The sequence below is a fragment of the Fundulus heteroclitus genome, chromosome 20 (assembly GCF_011125445.2).
Source record: "Fundulus heteroclitus isolate FHET01 chromosome 20, MU-UCD_Fhet_4.1, whole genome shotgun sequence".
NCBI classification, from domain to species: domain Eukaryota; kingdom Metazoa; phylum Chordata; class Actinopteri; order Cyprinodontiformes; family Fundulidae; genus Fundulus; species Fundulus heteroclitus.
In genome coordinates this window covers 13,375,058-13,394,411 of record NC_046380.1, presented here as the reverse complement: position 1 = coordinate 13,394,411, position 19,354 = coordinate 13,375,058, and the positions used below count along the sequence as shown (strand labels likewise).

At 39.1% G+C, this 19,354-nt stretch overlaps 2 protein-coding genes across 2 annotated transcripts; one reads left to right on the top strand and one right to left on the bottom strand.

The window, feature by feature from the left end:
- The first annotated feature begins 935 nt into the window (after positions 1-935).
- Positions 936-9,147, top strand: rbck1 (RanBP-type and C3HC4-type zinc finger containing 1). The gene is made up of 12 exons (XM_012876633.3): positions 936-1,347; positions 1,712-1,856; positions 2,039-2,135; positions 2,227-2,425; positions 2,756-2,886; positions 4,363-4,536; positions 4,754-4,914; positions 5,122-5,221; positions 5,322-5,501; positions 5,596-5,694; positions 7,629-7,772; positions 7,900-9,147. Exons 1-12 carry the CDS (start codon positions 1,308-1,310, stop codon positions 7,978-7,980), a joined length of 1,551 nt encoding a protein of 516 aa, XP_012732087.2. The 5' UTR covers positions 936-1,307; the 3' UTR covers positions 7,981-9,147.
- Positions 9,148-11,075: 1,928 nt separating this feature from the next.
- Positions 11,076-19,354, bottom strand: tbc1d20 (TBC1 domain family, member 20). The gene is made up of 8 exons (XM_012876631.3): positions 18,892-19,354; positions 18,507-18,692; positions 18,219-18,299; positions 16,818-17,004; positions 16,592-16,693; positions 15,790-15,931; positions 13,955-14,133; positions 11,076-13,725 (listed from the first exon to the last, which is right to left on the bottom strand). Exons 1-8 carry the CDS (start codon positions 18,941-18,943, stop codon positions 13,461-13,463), a joined length of 1,194 nt encoding a protein of 397 aa, XP_012732085.1. The 5' UTR covers positions 18,944-19,354; the 3' UTR covers positions 11,076-13,460.

Below are 19,354 nucleotides of genomic sequence, written 5' to 3'. Positions count from 1 at the left end.
TTCTTGAAATTATTAGAGGAAAACGTTGAACAAGCATCATCAAAAGGACAAAGCAACACCAAAGACAGATCAGCGATAAAGTTGTTGAGAAGTTTAAAAACAGGCTTAGATTTTAAAACCATCTTTAAAGCACAATTGCAAACCGTACCATTTTGGAAATAGTTTTTGCCGCAATGTTTTCTTCTTCTTGGGAAACTAGAGGCAGGACAACTATTAGTCATATGGTCCATAAATCTGAACTTTATGGAAGAGTGGTAAGAAAAAAATGCAGTTTAAAAGAAAGCCATCTGGAATGTTGCTTAATGTTTGCACATAAGGGAAATTGTTGTACTTTGACCAGATGAGAACTGAGCTGAAGAGTTCGGCCTTTGCGTAACACGAGCTGGTCAGACCTGATGAAAAGGAGAATCTGAAAAAAGTATTGACTGGGGTGGAGGTTCACCTCCTAGCAGCAAGATCACTCTTAGCATACAGCTGATAGATAATCAAAGGGTTTTGGTGTGTCAGAATAGGTCAAAGTCCTGACCAGAATCTATAATGACTCCAGACTACAAAAATGCTTGCCATCCAATCGTTTTATATACTTTATTTCATCATGTAAACTATTCTAAAAACAGTTGCAACATTACCTGTCAATAGAAAAAAAAGTACAAAACTGTGTATAGTTTTTAACTTTTTAACCCCTATAATTGCCCATTTTTGACCGATCGCAACTGTGTCTCCCTTTTTTTCAATGCCTGACTTTTTGTTGACTTCGAACAAAAAGTTAAGCAGTCGATATCACAGATAGTATCAACTTTAGAAAGATGCTGCCACCTGCCGGATCATATAAATCATTGCCTCAACTTTCTTTAAACATGGCATTATCGTAAACAATATTCCATGCCGTGTCTGTTTCATTATTTATGCGTTTCTTCCGTTATATAATAAAACTACAAAATATCCAAAGTGTGCAAAGCGTTAAAGTGGGTGCCACTGGGTGGGGAGCGAATTCCTTTAAACGTGACCTTCCTGAATTTGATCCAGTTTCACTTTCCTTTCTGGTGACAGACGCTCAGAAGTGAGAGGTCGTCGTAAAGACGAAAGCTGGCAAAGGGGGCTCCTTGTAAGCCCTATATTTTCTTCTTCCATGACTTGAGACAACAATGTTGTATGTTTAAGTGGAGCAGCGGAAGAGTCTTTGGATGCACAACGACCTGCAGTAACTCAAACATAAGATAGGACAGTAGGCCGACTTGAAGTTTCTGCTTGGTCACATTCGTGAAGTGTGCGTCATTTGTGCATTACCTGACGTCTAAGGTGCAATAATGGCTTCTGAAGTTTTACCAAGAGGAAACCTGAAAGAAGGTAGGCTAATGTTTGCCTTTTCATGACCGCGACGTAACTTCATACAGGCTAACTCTTAAGTCTTACATTGTTAGAAGTTACCCTCAGTGTTTATTATTATCATTGATTTCTTTTCACTGCAGTTTGTGAAGGTATGGCGGATGAGAGTCGTAAACAAAGTTGTTCCCGACAGGCTAGAGAGTCAGTACGCCGTGAGATGTTAAACATTTTATTTTTAGAATTTGTTCAGGAAGGGCAGTAAAAGTAGAATCTGTGCGGAATGAACGACCAAGTGGAGAAAACGAGTGTCTTTTTTTTTAGAAACTGATAAACATGGGATAGTTTTGGTAAGTCACGTGACGTGTTCTACTTCCTGCTCGCGCAGCGGAGGAGCTGGCCCTCTCCCTGGGTGAAGCCATCAGCAGTGGAGAGGCAGAGGAGGCAGCTGAGCTGTGCAAGAAGCTCTCCCATCTCTCTGTTGCAGTGTCTGTCAGCATCAAGAGCCATGTCTACCCTCAGGACTCTATTAGGTGACTGCAGGCGCAACTTTATTGCTAATAATTCAATTTGGAGTTTATCATCATCATCATGTCTTATTTTGTGTTTTCTTTCTGTTTAGATTTTTTTTTAAAAAGAAAGAAATGTTTGAACAACTCTAGATGCATAAAAACTTCCATTCATCTGACAGAGTATACTGCGTTCTTCTTTGTAGATTGATGGTTGGTGTGGAGGATGCCCAGTCAGTCGACTATATCCCAGTGACTCTTGTTGTTTCCTGTGGCATGACAATTGCAGAGCTTAAAGATAAGGTATGTTAATGAGACCAAATTATTTAGGAGCATCGCTTTTCCCTTGCTTTGAACATTTTCACATGTCATGCAGTTCCTTTGATGTTCCCAGATAAGCCAAGACTATGGGTTCCACCCAGAGCTCCAGCGCTGGGTGATCGGTAAACGTCTAGCCCACGACCAGGACACGCTGTACAGCCACGGTGTGCGCAGGAGCGGAGATCAGGCTTTCCTGTTTATCCTCTCTGCCCATGCCGCCAGCCTTACTCGGCATCAACAGAATCAGCACGAGGAACAACAGCGTTTTGCTCGTCAGTAACACACATACACACATAAGTGGCAGGAACTGCTACCCTGTCTTTTGTGCTGTTTTTATTTTATTTTTTTATTTTAATTTTATTTTTTGTCGATAGTATTGACAGCAGTAGGGTTGGCATAACACAGTAGGCAAAACTTGAACCCTCAATGATCTTCTGTATATCTCAGCTATTAATTGGAATGTCAATCTACTTACGCAGTTTCTGTGGATACTTCTAGGAAATTTGAGAGCATCATACCAAATCTTGATAACCAAAATTGGCGCACAATGAGATGGTTTTCATTTTCTTATGTTTTGACTTACACTGAATATCTGCTTTTAGGGATTGTGGATTCAATGCACTCAATTCAGCTTAACCCCAGAGGCCTGGGCGGTGGTGACAAAATGGCTCCCCCGCCTGTTCCTCCTAAAAACATCACTCCTCCTAAACCTCCTGTGGCTCCTAAACCTCAGGTCAGAACGTACACAATGCCTGACATTTACAGCTTGAATCATTTACATACACTGAAAAGGGCATGAATGTCAAGTTTTGGTTGTTTAATCAACTGAAACTACACTTTATCAAATGTAAACATTTTGAATACATACAGGCACAAAAGGATACATATACACTCCCATTGTTATTTAATTTGACATCCCTCAGGAGGTTGCACCTTGACCATACATTTTTTTGTAGCCATCAAAAATAGTTTGGAATAATGTTGGCTGGATATTTTACCACTTCCCTTTCCAGAGCACATAGTTACTTGAGTTGCTGTCCTTGCACATACCCCACCTTTAAGCATAGTTCAGGAATTGTCAGAAATGTTTGAGTCCAGGTTTCGGGGAATGCCATTTCAGAAACAATGTCAGCCGCCTTTATCCTGTTGTGAAAAATGTTATGCATGTATATAACTCTGATCATATCTTCTCTGGGTGCACCTGCATAACTTTCCTGTGTGAAAGAAGCTCTCATGACTACAGATTTACTATTGTGTTTCCACATCCAAGGACACGGAGAGGAGTCGAGTTAGGTAGGAACTGTATCGTACCAGTGGCTGCACTCCTCTGAAGATTACTCCCACTTTCTTTGTCAACACAGAATGTATAAAAGTTTAATGTGTACTTTTACTGACTGCGTTGGGGGACAGAGACATTCAAACGCCCATGCCTTTGGATTAAAATAACTTAAAGACATTTGTTTTCATGAGTGGTGTGCTCACTTAATTGATAATTGTTAATATCCAGTACAATCCCGTCTAATCATTTTTCTTTTTTAATATGTGAACTCTATTCTGTTGCAAGACATAGCTGTGTCTATGTTTCAGCCCTATAGTTATTGATTTTAGGGTAAGGTGGAACAATTTGGATGCAGTCTTGCTCAGTTATTCCATCCATGTGGAAAAATGCAATTGTAATTGTTGTGACTAACTGCTTTTGTCTAACCATAACCCATTTTTCCTTGAGGCTTTTGGCAGCTGCCCATTTTGATCAAGCTTACATAATGGAATAAACAAAGTTGAAGAGGTTAAAATGGCGAATTGCGGCGCATGTGCAGAAAATGGCAGACTTTAGCCTTGATCCTGTGTTGTTTCTGGAGGGCTGTTTCTGTTTTTCTGGAGGGTAACAGTGTTGCTCAGACGGCTGATAGTGATTTAAAACAACACAATGACCCTACATACACACAATCTGATGATAATCTTCTAAAGGATATTACTATGGAATAATTTTAGACATGCTAAACTGTATTACGTTGTTACTATTTACTGTTACCCATACAATTATATTGGAGTTGTGCAATTCTCACTTCTAAAACTAGCGAAGGCCACAAGCAGATATCTACCATACATTTATATATCTACTAGAAGCTATACGGCCTAACTTTGCTGTTAACCTATAGCAGTGAAACTGGAAGAACTGCAGAGTTACTTTGTATGTATTTGTGTCCAGGTGGGCTGGGCCTGTTCGCAGTGCACCTACGTTAACAAGCCAACGCGCCCCGGCTGTGAGATGTGTGGAGGGGAAAGGCCACAGAACTACGAGGTGCCAGACATCTACCAGCCAGACCAGGAGGAAATCTTGCGCATTCAACAAGAAGAGCAGGCCTTACTGCAATATGAAGAGGTAGCTGATGCTCATTAACTAAAAAAAACTGACAAAAATTATCTAGAATAAAAAAATTACTATGCAGTTCAAATAAAAGCAGCCATGGATCAATTCACTTTAGATAACATTAATAACCAAGTGAGAAAAATCTGTGATAACTGATGACTATAAATGTGATTTGTGATCTCAATCCACGTTTTGTGTCCGTGTTCTCCTCTGTAACCTCCTGATGTAGGCTCAGCAGCTAGAACGTGAGGCGAACTACCTGCACTTGTTGGCCACAGATGAGCATAACCTCATCTCTAATGCCGAAGACGCAGATTGCCCCATCTGCTACTCTCCTCTACAGCCAGGAGAGGGCGCTGTGCTCAGGGAGTGTCTGCACACCTTCTGCAGGTATGAGAGTGAATAAAAATAGTAATTTGACTGGTGGTGTATATTTTATTTGTGAATCATTTTAACCTGAGTTTATCTTTAAATGGGATCATGTGGAATTTCCAAAATGTATGTTTTATTTCACTCACAGTAATTGAAGTCCTGCTTCTCAAAATGTGCAGAGAGTGAATTTATTGGCATTTTTTTTATCCGCACATCTTCCTTCAGGGAGTGTCTCACAGGGACAGTCATAAACAGCCAGGATGCGGAGGTGTCTTGTCCGGACACGGATTGTGAGAGCAAGCTATTGGACCGAGAGATAAAAGAGGTGAGCCGAAGCCAACTGCAGGTGAAGGTAGATCAGATCTATCTTTCATAATCCCAGGGAAAATATGTAATCCTTCATTCTGCTGGGATTCTGTGGGCAGCTGCTCTCGGAAGAGGAGCACCAGCGGTTTTTGGAGCTGCGTTTGAACATTGCAGAGAGCCGCTCCGAGCACAGCTTCCACTGCCAGACTCCCAACTGTCGAGGGTGGTGCATCTACGAGGATGAAGTCAACGAGTTCCTCTGCAACCTCTGCAATGAGACCAACTGCATCCTCTGCCGAGTAGATTTGCTATTTTGACTCACTACACAAGTATTTTTTTCCCCTATGCTACATTATTAGAAAGCGTAAGATTTAATTGATAACTTTATTTTAGGCCATCCACAAAGACATGAATTGTAAGGACTACCAGGATGACCTGCGTATCCGAGCAGAGAACGACAAAGCTGCTCAGCAGACCAAGCAGATGTTGGAGGTAAGTCTGCCTTAAAGCTAAGGAGTTGTAGTTTTTTTCTTTTTAAAAGGCTTTTACACTTTTTAATATTACACAGAGCAAATTCAATACACAGTTTTCTATAAATTATTTCCATCTATGAATGTAAGAAATGCTATGCAAACATGCATGGCCCTATGTATTTACTGCTTTTACTACCCTCAGTAGCAACAACAGCCATAAGTGTTTGTAATGACTGACAATGTGTATTGCTGTAGAGCGGGGTTCTTTGACTAATGGGAGTGCTGTGCAAAGACCCCCTTCCATAACAATATCGGGGGGTCATTTTGTGCACATGAAATAGATGACGTAATGAGGTAAATTACTTTAAGTAGCAATATTGAAACAACAACTCTAGACATCAGGTACCAAATGCAGGTTAAAGTTTGGGCACAAGCAACAGAACACTCAACCTAAACAGCCCCTGAAATTGGTTAAAAAGTCATAAAAGTCCATTTTATGTTAAGTTTGGATTTCAAACCCATAAACAATTTGTGAGCAGAGCTGAAACTATTTGTACTGAAAGATAATAAAATTGACATTTTGGCACCACTGCTATGACATTAAGGAAGAAAGAAATAATACAGCAACAATCAGCCATCATCAGACAGGGTTTGGACAAAAACATAATATTCCTCATGCCGGTTGCAAGGACTGTTGCTCTGTCCTTTATATGTGGACTAAAGGTAACCAACAACACTGTACATTTGCCAACTAATATATTCAGACAAAAACAGTCTGATAAAAGGAGACTTTCACACTTCGGATGAGAGAGTAGTGTGAAAGTAAATACTTTAGCTAATATTGTGTAATGTAAAACATGGGCTGAATATGCATTTAATAATATGAATAGACAAATAAAGACATATAGAGAATTTTCTTCTGCTTTATTTGTTCCTAAATTCTTTATTTGTAAACACAAATAAAAGTGGGTTTACAAGCCTTTGGCTTGAAGGGTGGGGTTGGTACTAAATCTCACAACTCCCCTGCAGTACCTTCATGAATCCCCTAGGGGTCGCGACCTCTACTACTGCTTAGCAACCTATTTTTAGGTACAGAACACACAAACACTGAATTCAAACTCAACCCTTTATTCAACCCCCTTTTTACCAAAACTGCAAGTTTTAAAAATAGTGCGCGTGCTCTCTTAACTCTCTGAAGAGGGCGGAGCTTGGTGACAGAGTTCCTGGGTCTGTGTTTATGATTGGGAGGATGTAATGTCTGTTATATTAACCTACATGATAGGCCAGAATGCAAAAGGAAGAAAAACTGTTTTTTCTATTGAACTTTTTATTGGCCCTTTTTTTTCTATCATCGATATGCGTCTATCGATCAATATATATTTTTTATTGAATAATCGTCCAGCCCTACTTTAAAGACACCAATAATATTGCTTTACAATTCTTCTTTATCATAAATTTTACAATTAGCCTTTAACTGCCATCAACTAATACAGACCTCTTAAGCAGACCCTATCAAGAAACTTGAGTTTGTCTTTCAGTAAGCTGCTTTAAAACAAACAAAGAAGACTTTTATAACACAATTATATATGCATTTAATTGTAATGTTTTAGTTAATAATGCTGTAACATTAAGGCTAAAGTATTTTCTTGTGTAATGACTTTGAAAGAGATTAGTCAGTAGTGTTTTTAATCAGTTCAGATATCTTGGATACTGTCAATAAAGTATCTTTTTTACGTTGGTTAAATATTAGCTGTCTGATTCAATTTGTTAAAGATTTGTGTAATTTTACTTAATCCTTACAATTTGACAAAGGCCTTGTGATACAATTTAAGAAAAGGTTTGTTGTTTTTTTTGCCAAGTGGCACTATGCAAATTTTTTATGTTGCTCTTTTTGTTTGCTTACCATCTGGGAATTCATGTAAAATTTAAGAGCTGTTAACTCTGTTACTGTAGAGCATGCTGCAGAAAGGAGAAGCCATGAAATGCCCACGATGTGAGATCATCGTCCAGAAAAAAGATGGCTGCGATTGGATCTGTTGTGTGATGTGCAAGACGGAAATCTGCTGGGTGACCAAACAAGCTCGATGGGGACCAAATGTAAATATCCCTGCACATAGGCATACAAAACTACACAAAGACATATAGTTAAGTCTTTAAGGAAAGTGCTGTGTTTTTGTTTGCATTTTTCATCTAATTATTGTTATTTTCTTTGTCATTTTTACAGGGAACTGGAGATACATCCGGTGGTTGTAGATGTCGGGTCAACAATCAGTCTTGCCATCCCAACTGCCAGAACTGCCACTGAGACAAGCACACTCATAAGCTCAACACGATTCAGCTTTATCACCATGAACCGGTTGGATTGTCTTAAGCATCTAATGCATTACAATCTTGGCTGCATTATATTTTATACACCTCTATATAAAAACTGTGATGGCACATTAACCATTGTAGCGGAAAATGTAATTTCTACATCCACAGCCAAATATCCAAACTGTTGGCACATTGAAAAATACCTCGCTGAGAATTCTTCGTTTATTATTTCTGCTGATGAACTGATGCGCTGTGATACCTAACATCCAGCGACTCCTTTCAATGTAGCCCCTAGTATCAACCAGTGAGTTTGTGTGCTTTCTAACAAAATTGCAGAAAAAACAACAACCTTCTAACACCTTAACAGCCTTAATGTTAGGACTTCCCTTCAGTTTGTGATCATGGCATTATAATTCAACAGTTTTTCTCTGTAATTTGTCACTTTCCAACTCAGTACTTCTCAACTAAGCACCAGACTAATTTAATTTTACAATTACTGGAGCCAACTAAGATGAAAATATTTTGAAGTTGTAATTCATGTATGTTTGTGCTGTTTTAATGATGACACCTATGAACTGTTGTGGGGAAATTGTTTGAAAATGTGTTATTTGGTCAGACGGGTGCTGTTTACATTAATTGCATGTTTTTAACACTGCAAATCACCATATCTTGATGCACTTAGGGATATTGAAGTTTAAGGTTTAACAGCTGAAAGATCAATAATGAAATGTATTTCATAATTTCTTTATCTGAATTTCTTCAGCGTTTACTTCTAAAGAAGTTGAGGATGAAATGTATTGCACAATGTGTTCTATAGCTTTAAAAGGTGTTTTGGCTCTTACTCGTCTTTACTCAGGAAGCACACATTTAATATAAGACATTTTACCAAGTCATATTTTTTTTTTTGAATGACTTTAAATTCTTAAGCAATGAGATTATTTCAAAAAATGAGATTTTTGAAAATGTTTGTCAACCTTGGTTGTTTTTTAATTCTTACAGCCTTACCGCGGAATTGTGTTGCTTCAGAACTTCCCATTACATTTTGCAACAGCATTTAAACATGCCTTGCCATGTTTATACTGTAAACATTTCCTCATCCAGTATGGGGACATTGCAAAATATTGACATTAATTGTAATAAACTGGAAAAACTTGGAAAACATGCAGTGATTATTGTACAATCAAACCTTGATCATACTTTTACGGAGGTTTTTGAGCTTAGCCTGATTTGTAGTTCCTCTTTTACATCAGACTAAACCGCCAACATTGAAAATCAGAAACACATTCAGAATGTGGATGATCTCACACAACTGTCTGGATTGGTCATCCGAGTATTTGGAGGAGGTATGGCTACACTGACTTCATGCCAAGGCTACAGCTCAACCACAGCGCATCAGACTGGATGTTCAGCGCAAACTGATTGATTTAACCCTTCAAGGTCTAAGGCCTTTTTGGGGCAAATTTCCACCTGGAATTCTTTTATCCAAAGGTTTCAGTCAAGTGGTGTACATACTTTTTTTTCATAGATAAGCTGAATTTTTACAATATAAAATCAGAGTGCTCATAAGAATATAATAAAAGATAAACCAAACATGCAAAGAAAAGGTTTAGGTGGAATTTATCCTTACAAGGTTTTATTTATAAATACATCAAATACCGATGAAGAGGAAAAACAGCTAAAATATAATTGACATGGTCTACTTCACCAATGTGCTAGCTTTTTCATTTGTAGCAAAACTAAAAATAAGTTTATTCTCCAAAAGAAAAAAGGCTCATTTTTATGCAACTCTCTACCTAATGCTGATGGTAGTCCAAAAAAAAAAAAAAAAATTCCAATCAGCTATCAGGCACCGGGGGACATCACAAAAAATGCTTTTCCAGGGTGTGTCTTGTAATTTGCGGTTCAGCAAATACTTTCGTGAAGTCAAATATATCCAGTAAATATTACAATCTGCACAATTACACACAATAAACCTTCATAAAGGGCTATTTTGCTGATTTGATCCAATTTATAGCATCTTACAAATTCATGCTAGTGTGTCCAGTCAAAGCAAGCTAATATCTTGTATCTTTTGCATGCACACTGCGCTCTGATTGGAGAATCATGCTGCATCACCAAGACGCATGCTACCATTGGACACTGATTTTCAACAGCTCGCTACATGGGTTAGGGAGAGCAAATAACTATGTTGATGGTTTCAGCAGAAAGGCTAAGATCTCATATTTTGGATGAATAAAAAAGTAAGTTGATAGCTCTCATGGATCAAAAGATACACTTAAAAATGTACGAGACACTCTGTGAAGTTGTATACAACCTCGTAAACCTCGAAGGGTTAAAACCGGCTTGCTCAGACTAGAGAGGTACACACACCTCCAAATTGTACACATTTTGGGGAGCCCAAAGAAGGCAAGTTCATTGAGCTGCAGTTTACTTAATGTGTCACGCTGCAAAAGAAAATTATGTTTAGCTCTGAGGAGACTCGCAGTAATCTACAAGGTTGTTACTATATTTACAATTTACATAGAACAGGCAGACTGGCGGCCTGTCCAGGGTTTACATGCCTCAGATTTTGGACTTGTTTTTTCAGATTCCCTCACTGACTACAATATGTGCACAGTACAGTGCGAGCTAAAAAAAAAAAAAAAACTGCACAAAATAACATGCTCTGAGAAGACATCTTGTTATGCTACTCATGAAAATGTCTCCTTTTCCACAGCAAGTTTCAGAAACCTTTTATATTTTTAGGCAAGTTCCACAAATTATGAAACAACTTAGTGCAATGGATACCTCTACTTATATCATGTTAAGATGACTAACAAAGCAACTAGGTTTTCAAACTTGCTACAATCCCATGTTCAAATATTTTTGGATATTCCTGAAGAACATAATGTATAATATTGTACGAATTAAATAGATCAAAACTTGTCCACTTTTAGCATTGTGTCCTGAGATTAGTTTTGTTTTCGAATGATGCTAAACAGGTACATTCAAATCACAACTAAAGCCCATCATTTTTTTTTAGATATGCTGTACAAGAAAAAGGTTTTTCACAAATTTTAACTGAACAAATTCAAACAAACACAGTAAACACTTTCACTTAAGTTTATTATCAATCTTATTTTACAACTTAATATACTAGCTTTATAACAAAATAAACATTAAAAGGCAGATACATCGTTTAGTGCAATGAAAATAAATACCACTAAGTGGTGTCTTATGTGACTAAGTGATCCTTTTACAATTCTGATCAACAGCTTTGTTTTCACGAAGAGATTGCTTTGTCAGGTTATCTTCAATATGATTAGGAATTTATAGCCATTTCCAGCTGTGATTTATTAATCTTTTTAAATGCAGTGCAGATATGGAGTGAAATGCTGCGTTCTGATTATATTCAAAACAGGTTATAATTCAAATTTTTACTGAAGCTTAATTCAAGAACTATAGCATCAAGTGTATGTAAATGACCTACCACTCTGGAACCACCATTGTGTAAACGAAGACATAAAGATCAGCCATAAAGCAACTTTACCAACATTTGAATTTTCAGTTTTTACGTGATTTCCACTCGATGGAATCGCCACGTCTAAAAGGATGAATGGAAAGGACTTGAACAGCTTCAATGGCAACATGAATGCGCTTGTGCACTCACAGAAAAATAAATTTACAACGAGTAATGTGTTCAAATAAACCATAAGGTATGTTCAACAGTGAAATTACATACCAGTGATCAGAACAAAATGCTTCTGTAGGCTTTGTGAGCAATTACTGTTATCACCATCCGGAGATCATACAGGTGAGATTCATTTGTTTAGACACGAGCCATTTTTGAAAAATCAGTAGTCAGCCTATAATTTGGCGTTTCTCTGTTATACCCTTCTGTGTTGTTCAGGCACCGCATATCGGTGAAATAAGCATGTTCAAGATCAATAGTTCAAGAGAAGCATACTGCAAAGCAAGATTAAGACAGCCAGGCTTTCCTGGAGTAATCAAAAAGTCCTGCCAGAGATCACAGGCAGAACAACAACGGTTCTACGCTCTTAAACAAGGCTTTAGCTATTTTGAATGTACGATCTTTTTAATGGCAAAGTGTGCTGCTCAAAAGGTTTAGAAATGTAATACTGCAACAAAAGGCTAAGGTTAAAATTAACAGTGTATAAAGTTGGATAGATATAATTCAGTTATTATTGTACAAGGCTTAAATTTAGGAATTAAAATGTCATTCTGGTCAGGATCTAAATGCGTAAATATTCTGTCATCTGTGTTTCTGCAACACGAATCGAGCAGCTACTTCCCCGTCGGATATAAACAAAGATTTCCACACAGGGAAATCACAAATAGGGAGCCACTTAACAGGCAGACCAGTTTGCCTGTTCAGAGTATTTTAACAAGTTGCCATTTTAAGAGATTCTCCTTATTTACAGTGGAGCATTTCAAGATACCTGGCAATGTCTTTACTCCTCCTTCGTAGTACACTCCCCCAGAAAAAAAGAGACTAAAGGCAAACTAGCTGCTACGGTGCGTCTCTCATTGGAACTGTTTCTAAGACTGCTTAACTAAATAATTTGGTTTCTTTGCAATTGTTCAATAAGAGACTGTTTATTTCTGGATTGTGAAATCTGTTTCTCTGATTTAGGGGTTAATATTACAATAAAATTGTTAAAGTATGTTAACTATACCACATTTGCTTTGGTAATACCTCCTTGCATTTATTTATATATTAGACAGAGGATTTTAGCCAGAACCCTCAATAAAAATGCATAGTTAGGGTTGACAACATGTCTTTAAAACGCTCCATTTACAGAGAAAGCTCCTAATTTTAGAAATGAAAAACATTTCGGGGGGGGGGGGACAAATAAAATTTAAACAATAAATTATAACCCTAATCCTAATTATAACCCTTCTACTATTTAGTAAAATCACTGACAAACCTCAAATTTTACAGTTGGTTAAATAGAGGGAATCCTCAAGTTGGTCTCGTATCAAATCTATGTAGCAAATGGGTTGCGCCCAAACACACATGCACACATACATTCTCTCAGCTCTCAAAATTGGCAGCAGTTTCAAGTGTAGTGATTCAGGCTTTCAGCATAAATCTCTGAGCATAACACTAAATCAGACATCCTATCAAAAAATATAAATAAACTTTAATTATTACACCATCAATGACAGTCCTTGGAAATATTTTCTTCATTATAACATGGAGGATTTCTTCATTTAGGAGTGCCAGCAGCTTTTAAACCTACCTACCCTTTCGAGGATTCATAAGGACACGGGGCCTGAAGAGATCCTCTTAGAGCAGGTTTGGATGCATCCTTGACGACAACAGCGGGGAGTTACCATGTTCAGCTTAGTTAGCGCGCTCCGGACAGTGTTAAGACTCCAAAAAGGATCATCAAACAGTTCTTGGAAAGGACCCACCAGCTTTACTTAGTCAAGAAGACAAAAAGTTAGCAGGTTGGCTTTAAGAGTAGCTCAAGGAAACAAGTCCAGCTTGGGGGCCCACTCCAGAGCTGTATTAACCACAGCAAGAGCAGCTGCCCCTAAAGCCACAGTCAGACCCATCACTGCCAGTCTGACAAATCGGCGTGCAGTTGAGGGTTGTGCCACTGTCATGACAGGGTTCGCTGTCGAGCTCTCTGGAGGAGCCGGTTTTTGCCTGCGTCTGCGGCGAAGAACTGCGTCTGGCCGTTGTTGAGTGGATGCAAGCTCAAAGTCCTTAAAAGTAGAAGTCGCCATGCTTAGAAGGAAAAGGGATACAGACAAGGAGGGGGGGGGGAAAGGAAATTTAAAGAGTTAATAAAAGATGAGCAAGTAATGCTTGTCGGTGAAAAGCAGAGAAAAATCTAATTTGTGATTTTTATACAAAAGGGGATGCAGGGTCATATAGAGGCAGCGAAATGAGAGACGGTACAAACAGCCTGTAAGGGTAATGTGCTTATAGGCACCAACCCTAAGGACTTAAGTACCTTTCATGTGCAGCTGCCTCTCTGGCCAGTTCAGAGGGAGGGAACTGGACAAAGAGGTCTCCTGCTCGGCTGATCAGTGTCTCGTATGGCAGATCCTGTGGAATCTGAGACAGCAGGTGATGGACCATTGCCATGTCACATTCACAATCCAACACCTCCTCCTCCCTGTGCAGCACAATCTGAAACACAACCACAAAAAACAGACGCATTTCTCAAGGGCCACCGTGACAAGTGCGAGCATTTACTGAGAGTGCCAGTGAATGTAAGACTCTCCTGCCAGGGACACAACAAGCAGCAACATCTCAGAGGAAAATCAGGCTTGCCAAACTAGTGGCAATCTGAAAAAACCCCAACAAAAAACATGTCAAAACATCAAGATTTGTATAGTATACTATACTTTTATAGTATAGTGACCTTACCTCTCAGGGATCAACATTAAACTATTTCTCCTTTTACCCAAGATGGGGGTTAGACTGCAGCAAAACTGAAATCTGATCAATCTACAGCTGTATCTGAATAGATAGAATACCATCAAAAAGTAAAGTTATTTAATGAAATTATTTAAAAAGGTGGGTGCACAGTGGGTAGCACTGCAGCATTGCAGCAAGAAGGTTCTGGGTTCAAGTCCAACCTGGGTGTTTCTGCACTAAGTTTACATGTTCTCCCTGTGCATGCGTGGGTTCTCTCCGGGTACTCCGGCTTTCTCCCACAGTCCAAAAACATGACTGTTAGGTTAATTGGCTTCTCTAAATTCTCCTTAGATGTCCTTGTGTGTGTGAATGGTTGTTTGCCCTGTCTGTCTCTGTGTTTCCCTGCAATAGTCTGGCAACTATCCAGGGTGAACCCCGCCTCTCGCCCATTGACAGCTGGAGATAAGCACCAGCACCCCTCGCGACCCCAGCAGCAATAAGCGTGTCGGAAAATGGATGGATTTAAATGGTGAAACCCGAGCAGATTATTGAACCAGTGATATACAATATTTTAAGTATTTATTTCCAGAAGTTTTATCGGATTAAGGTTTACAACTAATGAAACTCCCAAAATTGCCTCTCCAGCAAATTAGAGTATCATATAATAAACAAAAAGGAGTTTAATACAGAAATGTGATGCTATGACCATTTTAGAACCTAAACAATCACGGGGGAGACTGCTAACTTGTGACTGTTCAGCAGATAATCACTGACTGTTTACATAATGTGGGGAAAAAGCAAAAGGTCATCGCTGTAACCGAACATATGAGTGCAAGGTTGAGTGGAATGAAAACTTGAGGTAGAAAAAGGGGAACAAGGGAAAGAAAGAATTGTTGCAGCTTTAAAAAAAACTGAAGCAAAATCCATTCAAGCACTTGGAGGAGATTCACAAGGCATCGCCTACGAATGGAGTCAGAGCTTGAAGAGCTACCACACACAGGCGTATGAAAGACATGCGCTACACCTGTTGCATTCCTTATGAAGCGCTCCTGAACCAGAGACCACTTCAGAAACTTGTTACCTGGATTTAGGAGAAAAGGGTATGGACTGATGCTGAGTGGTTTGAAGTCCTATTTGGAGATGAAAGTAAGCTTTGCATTGAATTAGGAAAAAAAAAAAAAAGTCAGCTTTAGTCAGGGCCTTCAGAGCAGCTGAAGGCCCTGAATAAAGCAACCTGGACTCCCTTAACACCTCAGCAGTGACATGGGCTGATTCCCTTCATGTCATGCTGCATATATGTAGTAATTCATGCACAAGGACCTCCAACCAAGAACTCAGTGCCTATACTATACAGAACATGGACAAAAATATTTTTTTATTGGTCTGATAAAATATTCAAGTAAGTAGTGATGACAGGAGCCTTACCACAGCAGCGAAATAAATTGGCATCAGTGGATGGCAGGCCAGGAAGAAGTCATACAACCGTACAACATGACGGAAATCTGAGAGCACATGGCCAAACCAGGTTATCAGCCAGCTGAGAGCGAAGACTGTGCCCACTTCAGCCCTGAGAATTAATAAAAGACCTGCAATCAGATTAACTCACAAACAAGCCTGAGTTAATACCCGGTTTCTTATCCAAAGACCTGTTTCACCAATTATTCACGTAACAGTGAAACATTCTGAGAATGTTTTAGTTGCATGAGGGGGTCAGACAGGGCGAGTCAGTTAAAAAGCCCATCTATGGAACCAGCCCGCCAAGCAAAGGACTTAATGACGTCCTGTTTACCATCTAAAGTTAAGCTATCATAATAGGATCAGTGTTCCGTTAAAGAGCACAGTGTCTTCATTTAAAATCTTTCATCTACAACTTTTGTGCACATTATTGTGCAACATTGGCTTGAGCGTTTTTCCTTTTCGAAAAAGACATTGCTGATGGATTTTCCACAACAGTGAATGGTGATACGGATCAACGTTCAGCCACGGCAAAATTCCATTCAGGGCTCAGAGTTTACTCTCTGTGAAAACAAACTACTGTTGTCTGTCTGAAGGCAAAGCACATGTATTCTACACATTTCCAGTAATATAAAAGTTATGCATGTTGCATACTGTTACATCCCTTTTGCATACAATATGAACATTTGCAAGGTTTTTCATTTTACTTCAGGAACATCTAGAGCAAACACAGGTAGTCAATAGCTGTATGTGAAATAACAGAGAACCTTACTGCTGCATGAAATCATGCACCTCAGGGTTGACCCGTTCAATAATAGGCATCAGATAGTTAAGAATGTGTTTTGTGTTGTCCATGGTGGGGTCCATGAAGTCCCTGTGAGAGAGGAAAAAAAAAAAAAAAAAAAAGAATGCTTTTTAAACCCACTTCAGTCAAATTTAACCTTAAAAGATAAACCTAATAGAACAAACTGCAGATCAATTTTGCTTTCGGCACATACCTGAGATGATGTGTGGACAGTTTCTCTACTAGAACCGTTGCCAGGCGCTCCCCCACGACCAACAGGAAGGTGACAACGATGTCATGGTATCCCTGGTAGTAGTGCAGCTGGGGATTACGTTGCAGAACTCTCAGGATTATGTCAATTAGTTCTTCCTGAAGACCCTCTCTCTGCTCATCTGGCATACCTGTGCAATCACATCGAAGATGAAGAGCTGCTGTTAGATGTTTTTGGGCTTGCCTCTTTTTTCATGTCTTCAGAGACATAAAACATTAGAGAAGCTGATAAATTAAGAACAAAATAAAATAAATAGATTTGTAGAAACAGGACAGTCACAATTTGTTAAAACTAAAAAATTTTATCAGCAGACGATTTACAGAAAAATAAATATTTCAGTATAATACTTCACTTTTACATATATATAAAAAAACAAACAGATGATCAGAGCATATTTTGCACATGCAAAAGATTAGAGGCTGTATTAAATGTGAACTATAGTAACTTTAATATAGACAAAACAACTGGATCAAAACAGAGCTTTTCATAAGGTCAGTATTTTTATATTAATTACTTTAAATTGTACAATTAAAAAGCATGGCATTTTATTCAATATGACCAATTTAGAATATATGCATTTGACTTGAAATGGGTCTGGGTGACTGGATTGAATTTACTTTAATTCGTAAAGTGCCTCGAGAAGACATTAGTTGTGGTTTGAAATAAGCCGAAGTCGATTACGATTTCCTCCTAAATCAGCCACAAAGAACAATTTAATAGCAGTACTTTCACTTATTTACCGATAAATATACATACCAACAGAGATCAAACGACAGTGCAATGTGATCAAAACAACGCAAGAAACTCCGCCTGGTGGATATTCGGTCAGACAAACCCTTTGCAAGTCCGACTAACAAGCACAACATTTCACAACCAACACTTGGCTTGCAAAATCGATTGGCACTTTTTCGTTTGTAGTGCGGAGTGCATAATGTTGCTGCAATGACACTTTAACCGTAGATTCCACTATCTTCCTAATAAAAGCACACAGCATACACTGCAAAAAGGGAACCAAAAGTAAGTAAAAAAATTCTTGAAACTTGTGTATTTTTCATTGATTTAAGTAGGTAAATAACAGTATTTGCCAATGGAATAAGATTTTTTGCACTAAAAATAGGAACAATTAATCTCTATTATCTTAGTTCAGGTGCAAGGTATCTAATTATCTTGTTTTAGGGGTAAATATACTCATTCCATTGGCAAATAGAGTTATTTAACTGCTCAAATCAAGGTACAATACACTCATTTCAAGAAAATGTTACTTACTTTTAGTTCTTTTTGGCAGTGTACAAGCAGTGTTGTGGTGCAACAATTAATGGCAGTTCTCTAAGTGCAACTACTCACCGGGTGGAAACCTTCGAAGAGAACGCTGAACATCCAGCAACACCTGGTTGTAGTCCTTGTTGTTGTCCCGCTCCACTTTTTCTGGACAGGAATAATCGCCATTAGCACACACTGTCTGGGAAGGAGGAGCTTGCAACTACTGAGAGTTTGTGCAAACATTTGTCGTGCACACTGGGAAAGAAGGTGCAGGGATGTGCATGCAGCTGTGTGTAAAAACACCTTGCCGTTTATGAGTGTTTGCAAAATAAATGTATAAATAAAACAAAAGGTGGACGTAATAAATGGTACCAGGTTCTTGGTCCAGGAGGTGAGGAGGGATGTTGAGGAGCCTGGGCCAGACCTGACAGCGTATCTCATCAGTCAGCAGACCCCCTTCACTGATCGCCATCCTCCTCAGCGTCGCTACATCCACTGGATCCGCACTCAGTGCCTGGCTGATGTCTGCCGTTTTCCGCTTCCGCCTGGTTTCCCAGTCTACCAGAGGAAAGAGCGCGTCCGGCATGTGTTTACTTTTAACGTCACGGATAGAAATAAACAGCAAACCGTGGTGGGCGGTAGTGACAGATTACGTCTAAACCCCTTTATATGTACGCTTACAAGCGCTTTAGTGAGTGGTCACAGCCTGGCAAGCTTTTTAATGAACTTCTAATGATAACGCTCGTCTTCCACGTACCTTGCCGTCCATTCATCGGCGACGATGCGCGAACACTTCTAGCCGTGCTCATTTCTCTCCTCGTCTTGACGCCCCCTCAGTGCAGATACTTTCTTTCCATCTTTCGCTTGACAAACCCACCCCGTTAAGGTTCCCGTACCTGCCAACCAGAAAGTAGCTAGCCGTTGTTTGGATAGCAACGGTAACCTTCGTAAAAACACGGCCCCTTGCTATTGTTAGCTAGTAGCCGAGCTAGCGCCGCACTGGTCGGGTTCTATAAACGACACCTTCACTAAAAGACCCATTAGTTGTTGTTGTTGTTGTTTTTTTCCTTTAAGGTAGCCGCATAAAAGGAATATAAATTAGAGCAACGGAAACCGCTACATGTTTACACTGGCGGAAGTGATCTACATCAACGTTAGCTTCCCTGCTAATCAACGATGACGTCTGCTCCAGCTGAGTGAAGGAGTCAGCTCGTTTACCG

What these genes read in the sequence shown, in the direction of transcription:
- tbc1d20 (XM_012876631.3), bottom strand. Translation starts at nt 18,943, where the DNA reads ATGAGCACGGCTAGAAGTGTTCGCGCATCGTCGCCGATGAATGGACGG. An exon ending in GTGCATGATTTCATGCAGCA is followed by an intron (nt 15,932 to 16,591) that starts GTAAGGTTCTCT and finishes ATTAATTCTCAG; the next exon opens with GGCTGAAGTGGGCACAGTCT. An exon ending in GAGGCAGCTGCACATGAAAG is followed by an intron (nt 13,726 to 13,954) that starts GTACTTAAGTCC and finishes TTTCCTTCTAAG; the next exon opens with CATGGCGACTTCTACTTTTA.
- rbck1 (XM_012876633.3), top strand. Translation starts at nt 1,308, where the DNA reads ATGGCTTCTGAAGTTTTACCAAGAGGAAACCTGAAAGAAG. An exon ending in CTGTGGCTCCTAAACCTCAG is followed by an intron (nt 2,887 to 4,362) that starts GTCAGAACGTAC and finishes ATTTGTGTCCAG; the next exon opens with GTGGGCTGGGCCTGTTCGCA. An exon ending in AAGCTCGATGGGGACCAAAT is followed by an intron (nt 7,773 to 7,899) that starts GTAAATATCCCT and finishes TCATTTTTACAG; the next exon opens with GGAACTGGAGATACATCCGG.